Source organism: Manis javanica, chromosome 9 (genome assembly GCF_040802235.1).
Source record: "Manis javanica isolate MJ-LG chromosome 9, MJ_LKY, whole genome shotgun sequence".
Classification (NCBI taxonomy): domain Eukaryota; kingdom Metazoa; phylum Chordata; class Mammalia; order Pholidota; family Manidae; genus Manis; species Manis javanica.
Genome location: NC_133164.1, coordinates 109,179,446 through 109,197,528, shown reverse-complemented (window position 1 = coordinate 109,197,528; position 18,083 = coordinate 109,179,446). Strand labels below are relative to the sequence as shown.

The 18,083-nt window shown below is 33.4% G+C and overlaps 1 protein-coding gene across 4 annotated transcripts in view; it reads right to left on the bottom strand.

The window, feature by feature from the left end:
• The window catches only part of WDR7 (WD repeat domain 7), a 354,103-nt gene that overhangs the window by 236,494 nt on the left and 99,526 nt on the right, over nt 1-18,083 (bottom strand). For all 4 annotated transcript variants that reach the window (XM_073213119.1, XM_073213120.1, XM_073213121.1 and 1 more), the window contains exons 15-16: nt 9,078-9,847; nt 7,716-7,804 (exon numbers count right to left, since the gene is read on the bottom strand). In XM_073213119.1, coding sequence (XP_073069220.1) covers nt 7,716-7,804; nt 9,078-9,847 — 859 coding nt within the window. The remainder of the gene's footprint in view (nt 1-7,715; nt 7,805-9,077; nt 9,848-18,083) is intronic.

Sequence of the window (18,083 nt, the reverse complement as noted above, 5' to 3'; positions counted from 1 at the left end):
TGGGGAGGATGGGTGGGAAGGGAGGGATAAGGGCGGGGAAAAAAAAGGGGGCCTTACAATTAGCATGTATAATGTATGGGGGGGGGTGCATAGGGAGGGATGTGCAACACAGAGAAGACAAGTAGTGATTCTGCAGCATCTTACTACACTGATGGACAGTGACTGTATTGGGGTGGGAGGGGACTTGCTGAAGGGGGGAGTCTAGTAAACATAATTTTATTCATGTAGTTGTAGATTAATGATAACAAAATGAATTAAAAAAAAATGAAGCTCTCTCACCCAGCTGAGATCTACTTATTATTCAGCCTCTACTACTTACCCAACTGAGCTATAATATGAATACAAGCAACCAGTAGACTTGGGGAGATCTGAGTCTGCTTTGCCATCTTCCCAATAGGAAATTTCAGTGAAGAACCTCCATACAGAGCAATCTAAGAGGATTCCTTGAAAATGCTAAAGTTGATTAAATTCTTTGAGTACAAGGTACATTGTATTCTAAGAACAAACAGTTTAGCTTAACTATCTTGTTGAAGGTTGATGCACACTGGAAAATAAATAAATGTGAAACAGGTTAAACTAATGGGTATGCATGCATAGTAGAAATCAGTGCTGACTAACAGAAGTGAAAATGCGTATACTAAAATGATTTATTTTTACTTCAAAAAAATCTTAATAACAGAAAGTAATAGAGTAAAAAATGTTATATACAGGGGAAAGAATATAAGGATGACATAAGATTTCTTGTTAAAAAAACAATGCAATTGAGAAGATTAATAGAGTATATCTCTAATGTACTGAAAGATAAAAATGGTCAACCTAGAATTCTATACCAGACAAAAATAACTTTCAAAATAAAAAGCAAATAAAGACATATTCAAACATACAAAAGCTGAAAGAATAGCAGAACTTCACTACAAGAAATGGTAAAATAAATGCTTTAGACAGAAGGCAAATTATACCAGATTGAAATCTGGATCTTAAAAAAAGGAATGAAGAGCACCAAAAATGGTGACTATATGGATAAATATGTATATTTTCATTTCCATCATTTAAACTTATATAAAATACAATTGAGTCTCAAATGCAAATAAGTAAAATGATTTGTGAGGTTTATAACATATGCAAATATGCATGACAACAATAGCATAAAGTCTAGGAAGTGAGAAATATAAGTATGACATTGTGAGGTTTTTACATTAAATGTTAAGTGGTATATTATCACTTAAAGGTACACTCTGATACAGTAAAGATGTATGTAGACTAGAGACTAAAATAATGACTAAAATAACAAAGAATTAGCTTAGCAGCCAATAAAGGAGATAAGACGGAATCATAAAAAGTACTGTATTAATCCAAAAGATGGCAGAAAAAAAGGTAAAGAAGAAAAAAGAACAGATGAGACATAGAGAAAAATAACTGGCAGAATAACAGACTCAAACCTCAAACCTAACCATACAAGAACCCCATTAAATGTAAATGGTTTAAATACCTCAGTTAAAGCAGGTCAGATTGCCTATAAGAAACACACTTACATTTAAGGAATCAAATAGGTGAAAAGTAAAAGGATGGAAAAATATTTATGATGCTAACAGTAACCTAAAATGCTGAACTGGTTATATTAGTATAAACAAAGTAGATGTAAAAACAAAGAATATTATCAAAGATAAAGAGGTCTTTCACAATGACAAAAAAGTCAAATAATCAATAAGGAATAACAATTTTAAACATCTATCCACCTAACAAGAGAGCATCAAAATACATTAAGGAAAACTAGTAGAAATGCAAGAAAGAATTAACAAATTCACAATTATTGCCAGACTGACAGGAAAAAATAAAAATCTATAAATTTTGAATAACAGAAATAAGAAAGGAGATATAATTATAAAATCCACCATAATGATAGTAAGAAGAAAGTAAAATATTAAACAACTTTTTGCCAATAAATTTGACACAACTATCAAAGTTCACTAAAGATGAAATGAAATTTAAAAAATACATAAATCACCCTATAATTATTAAAGCATTTAAATTTATAGTTAAGAATCTTCCCATAAAGAAAACTCCAGACCCACACTAGTGAATCAGATCAAACAAATAAGGACTAATAACATTTCTAGACAAACCCTTCTGGTAAATACAAGAAAAGGGATAATATCCTAACTCATTATGTGGGACCAGAATTATCCTGTTACCAAAATTAAACAAAGACATTAGCAGAAATGAAAACTATGCAACAAAACCCTCATGAAACATTCACATAAAAATTCTTTACAAAATTTTAGCAAATTATATCCAACAATCTATAAAAAGGATAATTCACCATGACTAAGTGTGGTCTACTCCAGGATCACAAACTTGTTTTAAAATTCAAAAGTCAATGTACTTTGTTTTATTAAGAAAATAAAGGAGAAAAATTATATGCTAATTTCAGATACAGAAAAATCCTCTGACAAAATCTAACATCCAATCATAATGAAAAACTCAACAAACTAAGAATAGAAGAGAACTATCAACATCCTCCTCATCTTAGAAAAAGCTCTACAGTTAACATCATACTGAACAGGAAAAGACTGAATGCTTTATCTCAAAGATTGAGAATAAGGCAAGGAAGTCTGCTCTAACTTCTTCAACTCAACATTGTTCCCTAAATCCTAACCTGCACGATAAGGTAAGAAAAATAAAATGCATACTGACTGAAAAATAGATAAAACTGTCTTTATTCATAGAAGACATGATTTTTGGCATATGCTCTTAAAGGATGAAGGACTGAAAATCAGTAAATAACCATTCATCTTAGGAAGTTGAAAAGAAGAGCAGATTTTAGTGAAGTAGGGAAAAAAATGCACTAAAAAGGATAAACAAAGGCACAGAGGATTCATTAAGAGGACTAATAAGATTGATAAGCACCTCATGAGACTGATCAAGAAAAAAGAAGATATAAATGATTAATATCAGGAATAAAAATGGGGACAGCACTAAACACATTAAATAAATTTAAAAGATAAGAAAATATGATCTTTTCAAATGTCGACACATTTGAAAATTTGGAAGAACTGGAAAAAATCCCTAAATGTGTTCCACTTAATGATACTGACACTAAACAAAACAGAAAATCCAAACAGTTGTATAACAATGAAAGAAATTAAACCTGGAATTTTAAAACTTCTCACAAAGAAAATGCTAGATCCAAATCCAACTAATTCCACTGCATATTTTGGGAAGAAATAATGCCAATCTTAAAATAATTCTACCTGAAAATAGAAAAAGAGAAAGATTCCCCAACCCACTCTTTGAAACCTGAATAATATAACACTTTCAATATTATAAGGACATTAAGGAGAACTTTTTTCTAAATTTATAAGACAATAATACATCACAAGATTGATCTTACTCTGGGATGCAAGATTGTGTTTATGTTCTATATCCACACACTAACAGAATAAAAGGAAAAGTTATATAATGATCTCAATGGATACAGAAAAAACATGAAAAAAATCCACCATACATTGATGATAAACACTTATTAAAGAGTGAATTTCTTAAAAAATTATCTTTAAGAATATATAAGAAATATCATAATTATGGAAGTTTAAAAGTTTTCACTTTGACATTGAGAATAGAAAAAGCTATCCCCTATAACTGTCCACAGAAACAAAGGAATCTACAGATAAAGTAGTATAATTAATATGTGAATTTAGCAAGTTTCTTGATACAAGGTCATCAATATACAAAAATCAAATGCATTTCTGCACCAATGACATAGAAATTTAAAAATTTAATACAGATTACAAGAATATTTTTAAAAATTCGTATCTAGGAATAAATCTAACAAAAGATATATAAGACCTCTATACAGAAAACTATAAAAGACTTATGATATCTAAATAAGACCTAAATAAATGTAGAGAAATATCAAGTTGAATACATACTGAATATGTACGTATGTATGTATGTGTGAATGAGTGAATCCCATAAAGATATCATTTTTCCCAAACTAATCTATAAATTCAATAAAATTGCAGTTAAAATAATAACATGTTTTTGTGACAAGTGAGAAACTGACAATTGAGAAATACAAAGGGACAAGAGTAGCCAAGATACTTTTTAAGACTGGAGTAGGAGACTTAATCTATTGAATATCAAGTCTTATTATAGAGCCATAGTGATTAAAGCATAAAGATACACTAACAAATCTATGGGTTCAAACAGTCAGAAACAGACCATCATTTATAAGATTTTATTTATGATGAAGATGGCACTGCAAAACAGTATAGAAACTACTGTTTCTTAAATAAGTCATGCTGGGCCAATTTGGTATCCTAAAAAGAAAACAAATTGAAACATGACCCCTGGTTCACATTATATACAAAATTAGATTCTAGGCAGATAGTAGATCTAAATGAAAAGGCTAAAACAATAAAGCTTCTAAAAGAAAACAGGGAAGATACCCTCATGGTATCAGAGTAGGAGTATTAGGATAATTCCTTAAACAGGACATAAAAAACATGAATCATAAGTAAAAAGACTGATAGATTCCATTGAATACTGAATTTCAAAGATAGGAGTGAAAGGCAAATAAATATTTGCAATACATATAACAAAGGGCTCATACCAAGAATAGTCTAGATCAAACCTTACAAATCAATTTTTTAAAAAGAGACAACCTAATAGAAAAACACACAAGAGTTGAATAGGCACTTGATAAAAGATATAGAAACAGGCAATAAACAAACAAAAAAGTCTTTAACTCCAATGGGAATTAGGGAATGCAAATTAAACACTTGAGAAACTACCACACACACACCAAAATGCCAAAAATGAGAAAGAAAGAAATAGTAGGTGTTAGCTAGGATATTGTCTCACCAGCTGTGTAGGAGAGTTCTTATTGCTCCATTTCCTAGCCAACACAGTATTTTCCATCTTTGTCACTTTAGCCATTTTGATGGATATGTATTAGGTTCTCACTTACTTAGGAAAACATATGAACAGTATGTGTTAAAACTGAAGATACATAAATGCAGAAATTCTGCTTTTAGTTACATACACAACAGAAATGCCTACAATTTATACTAAGATTCAAGTAAAAGAATGTTCACAGGGGAATTATGCATGAAAATCAAACACTGGAAATAATCTAAATGTCTATCAACAGGAAAATGGATGAATTATTATCTATTCATTCAACAGGATACCATACAGCAATAAAAATGAACAATGAAAATGAACAAGCTATAGTCAAAGGCAACAATATTGATAAATCTCACAAAAGAAGCCGAACATAAAAGAATACATATTCTATGATTGACTCAATTCACAGAAAATGGAAAACACAGGCCACACTATATAGTGTTTAGGGATGCAACCAAGAAGTAAAGGAAGGAAAAGTGATTTAATAATCAAAACAGTAGTTACCGTTGGAAGGAGAAGGTATAATGACTGGAAGGGAACATGCAGAGGTTTCTCTAATGCTGTTAGTGCTCTATTCCTTGTTCAAGGATGTAGTTATTAGGATTGTTAGTTTTTAAAAATCAGTTGTATATTTCTGTTTTCTGCACTTTCTGTATGTGTTATTGTATTTCACATGTAAGTACTAAAAGTTATCTAGCCAAAACCATTATGTAATTTACATATAACTTGAACTATTATAAAAGGTGAGGCTCAATTAGAGGGAAGGGAACTGAGAGGAGTGGCCCTGTGGGGCTGGAAGGAAGGATGGGAGTGACACAGAGATCACAGGAGCTCATCTTCCATGATGAGAAGCCAACAGACAGTGCTTAAAACTGAAAATCAAGCAAAGCAGTAAAGGATATTAAAGTCAATACCACGTGAGAGTGAAAAGTACTTTAAGTACTTCTCCTAGAAAGGGGAAAACTGTAGACGTAAAGTTGGAGGCCTATTATCTAACAAATCTTGTAGAATTATTCACAGACTCTTTAACACCAAAAAAAAAAAAAAAACCCAAAGTGAAAAGAACACCTAGCTTGACGGAAAGCTCTCAAGTAGAACTGACACCCCAACTCTCTGGTTAACTCATTTGTCAGTATAAAAATGAATGTAAAAGATAACAAAAGTTACATCAAACTATAAAGTTTCTGCACAGCAAAGGACACCATCAACAGAACAAAAGGCAACCTACAGTATGGTGAGTGTATTTGTAAATGATTTATCTAATAAGGGGTTCACATCCAAAATATAAAAAGAACTCATCTGCCTTAACACCAAAAAAATAAACAACCTGATTAAAAAATGGGCAGAGGACCTGTTCAGACATTTCTCCAGAGAAGAAATATAGATGGTCAACAGGTGTGTGAAAAGATGCTCCACATCACTAATCATCAGAGAAATACAAATCAGAACCACAAAGAAGTATCACCTCACACTAGTTAGAATGGCCACCACCCAAAAGACAAGAAATGACAAGTATTGGTGAGGATGTGGAGAAAGGGGAACCCTCCTACACTGCTGGTGGGAATGTAAACTGGTCCAGCCACCATGGAAAGCAGTGTGGAGGTTCCTCAAAAAACTAAAAATAGAAATACCGTATGACCCAGTAATCCCACTTCTAGGAATTTACCTAAAGAAAACAAAATCCCCCACTTGAAAAGATACCTGATCCCCTATGTTTGTTACTACATTATTTACAATAGCCAAGATATAAGTGCCCATCAATAGATGACTAGATAAAAAAGATGTGGTACATACATACAATGGAATATTATTTAGCCATAAAAAAGAAATCCTGCCATTTTCAGCAACATGGATGAACCTAGAGGGTATTATGCTAAGTAAAATAAGCCAGGCAGAGAAAGACAAATACCATATGATTTCACTTATCTGTAGAATCTGAAAACAAAACAAAACACAATGAACATGATAGCCATAGACTCATGGACACCGAGAAGTGACTGGTGGTTACCATGGGGGAGGGGTTGGGATGGATAGGTGGGAAGGGTGAGAGGGATAAAGAGGCACAAAAAATCTCAATCATAATATAAGCTGATCACAGGGATGATAATACAGCACGGAGAATATAAGTCAGTGGTTCTGTAACATCTTCCTAGGTTGACAGATAGTAACTACACTAATTGGTGTAAGGATATAAGAATGTGGGTAAGTGCTAAACCACTGTGAATAGGATGAACTGTGTTATACAACTGAAAGCAATATCAACTATAATTCAATTTAAAAAAAAGTTAAAAAGGTAGAGTAACTCAAATTTCTTCTCTTCTATCCACCAATGCAAAACAAAACTATACACAAAAATTAAGGTATATAATGATTCAGATAAAAAACGGTTTTCCACTGTGGATGACAATGCATGAACTACTGGCAAATGGCAGAATAGATACAGTATGGGAATACGAGTTTCAACATTTCTAAGTGGAGTTAAAAAACAGGTATATAACTTTTAAATTCAAGATATATACAATGAAGGCACTAGTATTGTCAACTTAAAGTGCCCCTAATGCATGAAAATTAGGCCAAAGACAGTAAAATAAAATTATGTGAAATATGCTCATTTATCAATTTCTAAATAAATCTGATTTATTTTTAACTGACATCTTAATTATCCATATTTACATCTGGAATATAACAACTTTTCTCTCTTTTGACAATCTGAGACAAACAAAACATTATGATTATACATTAGCTATGCCTCCTCAGTTTCTAGAGCTGAAATGTCATGTCAATTACTTAATAAGATTTAATTTTACCTTGTTTAATCTGTCCTTGCACAATATTACTGGAAGTTGGAGGGGAACCCCTTGCCTTAGAAAGGTCTGGGGTGCTTGGTCTAGGTGGCCTTAAAAAAAAAAGAGGAAAATACATGTATATATATTCATATTTCCACATTTCCAGAACAATTTCAAACATTAAACTTTCTAGCTCCAAATGAATTGTGAAAGAATGCAGAACATTTCTGATTGACTCTTCCAAAAAGATGTTATTGTTTTGTTTTGTATCTATTAACATTTTCCATTTCATATTTTAATACAGTAACTTAAATGATTAGCAAATAGCAAGTTAAATTTTACATCAACAATTTATGTTTTATACTAGTTTAAAAAATATTTATAAGCACTTTAATAACCACTAACAGATAAATATCATAATTTGTCCTTCATTCTTTAATATTAGCATGATGAGATTTCAGCCTGCTCCATACCATTGGTCTAAATGAATTCATGGAATTTAAAAGAAGTTTAAAGGAATTAAGCCCTAAAATCTGAAAAGAGTAATAAGGCATTAGAAATCTTGGATTGCCTCATTTTGAATTCTGGCTCTACCGCTTGCTACTTATGTGACCTTGGACAAGTTACTTAACCTCTCTGTGTCTCAGAATTCTTACCTGCAATAAAAGGATATAATGATAAAATTATCTACCTTATAGGGTTGAGAACATTAACGAGAGAGTATCTGAGTGCTCACAATAGAACCAGACACAAGGTAAATGCTACTTAAGTTTTGACTTTAACAAATTCTTAATATGATCAACTCTCAATAAAGTATAATATAACTACAGTTTAAAAAGCCATCTACATGACTTGTGGGAAACAGGAAATAGCAATTCAGGTTAAGTACTCTAGAAATACTTAAAATAGTACTCTCCTGCACTCCCGTTTTCCCATAAAAAATTTCTGATTATACTTCTCACAAAATTCTGAAGCCAATCACTGAACACTTATCATTCATTACATGAATCCATATGAGAAGCATTTTAACCAAATATATATATATATTAATTAAATGTTAGTGTAAGTTTTAAGTAGATATAATTCTAAGATGATATCTGTTGAAGAGCTGGTTTATAATTCATTCATTAAAGCTGAACTGATAACCTACTTCCTTATTCCAAATTTTTTTAAATAGCTACTAAATATCTGTACAGATAAAACTGTGCAATTTTATGTCTCAAATTATGTATATTTTTTTTAAATTTAAAGGGAAATACTGAGATGACACAAAAATGCTAAAGTGGATAGAGAAAAAAGTAATAAAGTGACAAAAATAAAACAGGGTGTTTTTTGTATTTTTTTTGGAAATATAAGAACAAAATCAAACTATCATGGTCACACCTGGTAGGGCCCTTCTTCATATGATCACCAATAAAAGTTGCATTGGTCATACTCATTAGGGTATTTGCCAAAGATATGATAGACAGGAGGTGTTGTGTGGTGACAGCACGGGACACTCCGTAAGTTCCCTTTCCAGCTCCGTCAGCCGCTGGCAGCTTCCTTCCTACTTCTGCTTTCCCATGTGATAGCTTCCAAGCAGCCTGATTGTAGCCAGGAAGCATAAGTGACATGTGACCTCCTCTTGATAAGAGACCAAATGATACTGTGCAATGGGGTTTCAGCATTCCAAGGCGATCAAGACAAACTTCATCCAGAACTTCATTCAAACCCCAGGCATGAAGGCAGGACATGAACAATTTGGCAGTATCCATAGTTAAATTATATTCTAATAAGGTCAACGGCTTAGACTTGCTGGCCCGATATTCAGGATCACTTTCTTCCCTTCTCTGCCTCATTATCTCCTCACCCTCCTCTTCATCGTCAAGGAGATGTTCCTTTATGTTCTCTTTGATAGTTTCTTTCACTTGTTGGAAGAGAACTGCTGCTCGTTTTCCAGTTAGAAACGAGCCCCCTTTGTCTGAACTGCCAGATGCTTTTTGCAAATTCTCTGGGGAAATAAGCGCAGTATTCGGCCTAGAGGCTTCTTCAGTCAGGAGTTGAATAATCAACGCTTCCACATCAAAGAAAAGTACATGTATGTCTGGGTCCGTTAGGTTTGTCTTTATTGCTTGAACCATCAGGGCGTTATGAGAATATTTAGGCAAATTTCCCTGCAATAAATATTTTTAAAAGATGGTTATAATTTAAAGTCTTTAATTTCATACATTTGTTAATTAACAATAAATAGTCAAAGGAATTTCAATGCTAATTAAGCTGTCATTTTAGGTCCCTGTCGTTAAAAGTAACACACCAACTTTGCCAGTCAGCAGCACATAAAAGATAGGAATTTATGCAAGTAAGAGCTTTAGTTGCAACAATTATAAAACTGTAGATTAACTTCTAAACACAAGATAAGAAAAATACATTATTGAAGCAGGGGATCCTTTTATTCATAGAACACATTACAAATTGTTTCCATAATTATATGCGAATTCTATCTCTGTTCCACCTGAAAGAATAATCCATTTATCATTCTTTGGAGTTTCACACCATCAAATCCTTCCTTTTTCTATTTTACCTTAAATCTCTCCCTGTTCACAGATCTTTTTTCCTCAATAGAGAACATGTTCAAGTCTGCCTAAATTCTAAAAATAGTGTTAACCTTTGCCCATGCCGCTCTTCTATCTCTCTCTCCCCTTCTCCTGTCCCATGTCGCCAAATTTATGCGAAGTGGGAGACTAATTCAATGGCAACTTTTCGGTCTTCTCTTCCTCGTCTCTTTGCAGCATCTGACATTGTTGTTTTTAGGGAGAGAGAAGGCGGGAGGGAGGGAGGCAGCATGGTGAGGGGACAGAAGGGGAGGGAATGTAAATAAAAAGCCATCTCTCTTAGTTTCTGGAAGAACACCCTCCTGGTGGGTCTTCGGATTCTGGCCGCGCTCTCGGCCACCTGCCCTGAAAAACCCTATTCGTCCTCCCACATCACAACTGCCACCTGTATTCAGGTAGCTCCCTAATTGCCACCATCAGCCGGACAGCCTCCTGAAGGAATTTCAATCCCGGTTTTCCAGTTGCTTGTGTTTGGATGCCCCTCTGTGCCTCGCGTTCACTGTGTCCTGCCCCAGCCTCCCTGAGCCGGGCTGTACCTCCCAAGTCAGCAGGTCAGCGTCAGCCCCTTCTACTCTATCCCCACCACCACGGTCCCCACATTCAGGCCCCGTCTTCTGTCCTCTAAACAGGCTTCAACTGCCCCGGGTCTCTCCTTAGGTCAGTCCACGCTCCACAGAGCCACAAAACTTCTTTCTGGAGCACAAATCTAATCTTAAATGGCATATCGTCAAATCTAATCATGCCACGCTTCTCCCCCAAAACTGACATTCATCAGGGTTATTAAGAGAAAATATAAAACTATTTAAAAAATAAATCAAAACATAGGTGAATATATCTGATCTTAAGATGAGAAAGGGCTTTCCAAATATAAATTTAAAATTCACTACTATAAAAACATTAAAAGTAAAAAATAGGAATAAATGTGCCAGAAATAGGACTGATGAAGAGTTATGTAAGTATTTCTTTAAATCAATAAGAAAAATACTAATGCCCAAAGAAAAAGGGGAAAATACCATAAAGGTCAAGGACAATTCACAGGAAGAAATGTAGTCAATAAATATAGGGAGAAGCCTGCTCAAACTAGTTGTCAAGGAAATAACAGTTAAAATAACCACAAGATGCCATTTATAAAATTAGCAAACAGTAAACACTAAAAAAATACTTAGCCAGGAGTACAGTGAAAGTCAAATCCTCATACTGCAGGCATAAATTTAAATAGCAGTCTTTTAAAAGAGTAATTTGGCAAAATACACAGGGAGCCCTTTAGATTGATTCAATGCATTTACTTCTAGAATCCTATCCTAAATAGTCAGAAATACAGACAAGGATTCTGTATAAAGATGTTCAATGGTACAGTACCCATTACTTTAAATTGAAAACCTAAATAAACTAATAATAAGGAAATTGGTGAATAATTTAAGCATAGTCAGATAATAGAATAAATACTGCAATCACTATAAATCATGCTTTCTGGGCACATTTAACCACATGGCAAAATGCCCATATTTCAATTTTTAGATGAGATAAAATTACACACAGACACACACACACACACATGTGTACACAGAGTATGATTCTAATTCCACTTATTTAATGCCTAAACAAATATTTGAACACAGCAAGAAACACTGGAAAGAAATACATGTTAAGAGTAATTACATTTTGTGATGAAATTACAGAAGATTTTCATTTTCTCCATGCTTCTATACATTTCTTAAATTGCATATCGTCAACATATTATTTTCATAAGTAGAAAATAGAGCTCTAGGATAAAATGCAAAATCCTTCACAACATTCAAGACCCATTACAGTTTGATACCAAATACCTTTCCAGAATTAACAGACTCTAGCACCATAACCATAGTACCTCACCTATTAGTCCTTTTGTTTATTTCTTTGTCCAAAATATTCTTTGCTCTACTCCAATCCCTTGTCCTCCATCAAGACCCTAATTTTCCCAAGGGAAGCTAGTCCACAATGAATCCAACTCCCATAACATTTTATATCTACATCACAAGCTTTTATATCTTGGCTATATTTATTAATTACGTTTTTTGTGTATTTACATTGTCTTGTAAAGGTAACTAGGTCTTACTCATCCTGTGTAACCCTAAGCCTATCAGAGTACCTGGCAGAACGAACAAAGAACCTAGTAAAAATATTTATTTATTTATTTATTTATTTTAACCGCTAATCAATTCTTTTGTAAAATTACATCAAATCCCCTTAACTGGTCTTTCTACTGTCTCAACCCTCCTCCCATCTGACTGCGTTTCTTTCTAGCTTAAGAGGCTTCAACAGCATTTATAACCCAAGGATAAAATCTTTGCAAAGCAAAGACATTGCAGAGCACAAAACAACATCCAAAATGTATTGCTGCCTACTCTTTGAATTTCATCTCTAACCACAATCCCTATATCTCCTGCTGCAACCAAATTAAACACTGGAACCTCCCAGAACACACAGTTTCAGGCACTTGTACTCCTGCAGTACCTTTCAGTTACTGATACTTTTCCAAAGGATAATGCTCCTTCCTCATTCTCCTACAGCTACTCAAATCATACTTCTACCCATCTTTTGAGAAGTATCTCCTGGATGTTAACTAGACTTATTGTGGTGATCATTTCATAATACATACAAGTATCTAAATATTATGCTGTAAACCTGAAACTAATATAATGTTGTATGTCAATTATACCTCACACAAAAAAATTTTTTTCACTTAATATCTAAAGTGGCTGCTCTTCCAAAAATTATTTCCAGAATTAACACTAATTCTGCCTTCATTGTGTAAAACTCTGCTCTGAATAAAATGAATGATGTTTAAAAGAAGGTAGAAAGCAAATATCATTTCTAAACTATAGTTTAGGAACCTAATGTATATAACATAAGTAACATGATAAATTTACACTACACAAAATAGGATGCAAAAAAAAAAATTCAAGACTTCCTGAATTTCATTCCTATATTTATTTCATTCATTCATTCCACATTCCCCTATGATTGTACAAGACACTGGAGATACAGAAATAAATAAGATGGTTTTCTAGTCATGGAACTCAAAACAGAGATAATGATGCAGAAAGACACTATTATATACAGAATGAATGGTACTATAAATAAAGGGGGATTGCAAGATCCAATAAGGGGTACAACAGATAAAATACCAACTCTACTTTGGGTGACCAGGGAAATCCTCACGAAAAGGTTAACCTGACTTACAAAAGACAGAAAGATAGCAGGATGTGAAAAAGGATAAAGGCAGGAAACATCAAGTGATGCTGATGAAGCCACAGGTGACCAAGATGAAGAATGCAAAGGATGGTTCATTTTGAACTTTACTCTGCAGGCTTGGGAGCCACTAAAGCAGTGCTTCTCTTGGAATCATCAGGCGTGCTTGCTGCAATACAGATTCCTGGGCCTGGTATCAGTATACGTGGGAACGGACCAGAATCTGCCTAAGGACAATGCCAGAAGACTTTATGCAGTAAGGTTTGAGAACTACTTTCTAAAGGTTTATGGAGGGGAGTAACGTGATTGAATTTCATTTTATAAATGTTTATCCAATAGCAGTGTTGGCTGAAAAGAAGCAAGCAAGATCAGAGTCATGAATATGAATTGGGAGGAAACAGAAGCCATCCAGATGAGGGAAGATAAAAGTAAGCAACAGTACCAAGAATGTGGAAGATGGGATGAACTGAAGAATGTGAACATTACTCTTTTACTTCTAACACCACTGTGTTTTATATTGTTTTTTCAAACACTGAATGTGTAATGTCAAACACTATGCTTAATGCTTTGTACCTACCACCACTAATTTGGCTGATACATAAAATTATATATAATAAATACATTATACCCAATATTATTGATATGAAGCTAATTAATAATGAGAGCTACCCCATACTAAGCTGTTGCTATGACTCAGGTGCTATGCTTGGCATCTGAGTTGGTTATATCACAGCAAAAGGTAAAATATCATCTTATATCAATATTAAGTAGACAGATGTGACACTATTAGTATGAGGGTAGAGGTAATAACAATATTAGTTAAAACAAGAAGCTCACCACAGTACTTTAGTAAATACTATCTTTCCAGGAAACGGCTACAAAATTTGTTTAGGAGAAAGAGAGCCCATTACTACCAAAGAGCATGAAATCAAACATGTTTGGCAAAGAAATTATTGAAGCAGCAAGAATGATTTGAAGGAAAAAGGGGTCAAGGGTGAGCACACAAGGTTGACTTTTAAGCTCTCTCCTCTGCTGTCAACCACACATGTGCCCCTTCCTTTCAGCACCATCAGATCTACCCAGGTTTCTGTCTCTTTCTGGGAGGTGTGCCAACAGACAGCCATGTGCTTGCAACTGAAAGGTTATCTAGTGTCTGCTACCATGACCTCTGCACACGATTGTGTGGCTCCTCTTATCACAAACTCTCAGTGCTACTGAATGTGTCATAGTGGCAACAACTGTACCCAGGAGCAATCCACAGTCAGAAACAGAGCGGAGGGGTTGGGGGTGGGGGGGAGAAAACAACAATGAAAGCAGATGAGAAGAGAGGGAGATGAAAGAAAGAAGATAAAAATGACTTATCCCCAAGTCCTGTAGATGAACTGTAATTTCTAACATCACTGAGTCCTGCATATGACCTGTAATGCCTCTCAACAGATATTACTGACTTAACAAGTATAGTTTTATTACAACAAAATATAAATTCCAGCAAAGTTGTGAGGGCAAGATTTTAGCTAAATGCATGGAGGTAGCAGAGCTGATCACCAACATGTTTGATATTCTAACATGTTTGATATTCTAACATGTTACGCCAAGATTAGCTGCAGGAAAATGAATAAAAACATTTGTCAGACTCCAAGGGTCTTTTGGCTTAATCATAAGATACATCTGTAGAGCAAACTAGCTCATTCAAATCAGTATATATTCTTAATTTTAGGTACAGGTACAATACAGATCTCAATACAGATATAGAAACAGATAAAGGCTATCCGATCCTGGAAATTCTTAGACAGGAGTGTTAGTATGCTTGCTCTGCCACCTTTATTAAGAACACCTGAAATGTGTACTCACAAACTCACTTATATATTGTCAGTGGCAGAAGATTAAACTCAATTCAACAAATATTTGTGGAGTGCCTATTATGTGCAAAATGCTTGGGAGAAAATACAGCCTATGTACTTAAAGCAATAATTTAAAACCTTGGAAAACGCTAACAGGGAAAGTTAAATCACAAGGTATAATACAAATGAAATGGTCTCAAATTTGCTAGTAAAACTCCATGTAAATGCAAACTACATACATACATGATTAAAAAGCTGTTAAGACAGATATAGTATTTGACATTTTCCTTATAAGTACTAAGCCTCTTATAACTTCATATTTACTGTATAAGAAAAAATAAAGTTTAGCTATTCAAATACTAAATAAGGAATTTACTTAAAATATTACAGAAATGCAACAATAGGAAAATAATATTGAATTGCTTGCTTATCACTGAAAGTGAACCTATGGCAATCCCATTAAGAGTACCAAGTAAAATTGAGTCTCAGGTGAAAAGCCAAGGAAAATGATAGAACTATCATCATAAGATTAATCCTTATTCAAGCACGGGAAGTGTTCAGCATATGCACACACAGGCACACCGTAAGCAGCACCCCCCAGCAATGAGCAAACGATAACTTAAAATCTGCAGAGGAGAAAATATTGATGTATCCACCTACTAACATCTATTGTTATTATATATTTGAATATATGTTGGGTTAAATCTCATCTGCTGAACACCAGATAACTTTGTCCCCTAAAACCAATGTTATAATATTTTAAGCATACTTTATTTTATCCAATGCCTAGAGAAACTTAAAACGTGGGCAATAATTTTGCTTTTGCACCACTCACTATAATGGTCCTGACATAAAAGCTTATTTCTTCTGAATCATTTTTTAATGATTTTAATTGTCATAGTTTGAGACTATTTTTAAAGTTACTTAGTAAATTAATTTTTATTTTTCCTGAAAGAACACTGAATCCAGTGTATAATATCAAATGGTTTAGATTTCTACCTAAACAAAGTTGATTTATATCAGTAAACATTAAACATAAGATGATTTTAATGGTAAACTGTGAAACAGAAGAGTGGAGGCTTTTTTAAAAATGTGAATCCACTTCGAAACTGGAGATCAAGGATACTAAGAATAAGACTAGGAAATGTTACATATCTAACATATATAAACACACTTCTATACATACCAATACTGATTTAAAAAATAGAATATAAGAAAAATTATGTATTCCACAATCATGAATATAATTTTTAAAAAATAATTATTTTTGTATCACATGTATAATGCATTTCTAATTAATTTTTAATTTCCTAAGTATGATATAAAAAACTGGCTTATTCCTTAAGAATATTTTGGTAGAAAAAACAATAATTTAATTTTTAAAGATGAAGATCTTTAAAAATGAAATTCTGATGCATAATGTTAAATGTGAAAGGTTTAATAAACAAAAACATATTGATGTCTTAATGTACTTTTAAAATATTCTAAAATTAGCTAAGGGAAATCCCACCATCTATTTAAAAAAGTGGTTAGTGTTAATGATCATAAATATTGGGACAAAGGAAGGGAGGGAGGAAGGAAGAGAAAGTGAGAATGGAAAGAAAAAGCACAAAACTATAACCTAATCAAGAAAATGTGTAAGATGGAAATAGATCTTTGGTGCCCTCTGCTGTCGAATTACTATTACTTAATTCTAGTGGCTAGGATAACATCGTGAGATGAGATTTTCTCAGAGGATCCATTTAGGTTGTAGTTAGACAACAAACTATCTTAAATATTTGGTTTTGGATAGGTTTTGATGAGTAGATATGAATGACAATATACTCATTAGAGCTGGTGTTCTTTAATTTCCTTTCATGTGTTTTCATTAACAAGTGTGTTAACAAATAAGCCAACAAGGGATAGTTAACCTATTGAGAGGTTTTTAAGAGTTCATGCTGTACTATAATTGATTTCACATGGCATAAACAAAATGTAAATTACTCAAAAGTTAATTATAAGTATTAACTACATTTGTATTTAATGCTTAGACCATGCCTTTTATAAAGTATCTTCTAAAGATATTTTTACTGGTTAATGTTTGAATGATAATAATATCCAAATGGTATTAATATATTATGAGATTAGAAGATTAATATATTCAGTTCCCACAACATCAGCACTAGAGATATTGTCTTAGAACTCTTCCCAAAGGGCCAAGTTACCGAAATAACATGAACAGGAGCCCTGGAGGCTTGGGCATTCCTCCTCCTCCATTAAACAAAACTTTTTATGAATCAGTTAACTTTCCAGCATCAATTCTTCTATCTTCCAAACAAAGAGAGACCACCTCATTCAGAGAAATGTTGTAAACACTAATAAATTACCCAAGCAGTATTGCTTTCACTAGTAAAACTGTGATAAAATCCAGCTCATTTGAATCTCAAACATGTGTTAAAGACACATGAAAACAGTCAAAACCAACTGAAGGAAAGAAACTTAAAAAAAAAAAAAAGCACTCTTCTTATACCGTCCCAGGTGTTTCAAAACCCTTAACATTATTGTGAATGAACAGAAATGAGATGAAATTCTGGAAAGCCACTTTGGTAAGAAAAAAACAATACTAAATGACAGAACGGAAAGGAGAAAATTGCTCTAATCTACCTTAGGTCACTGGGGAGCAATGTTTAATTTCAGAAATATTTACACAAGTAGATTCTAACCTATTTTTAACCCTTTTTGCTTAC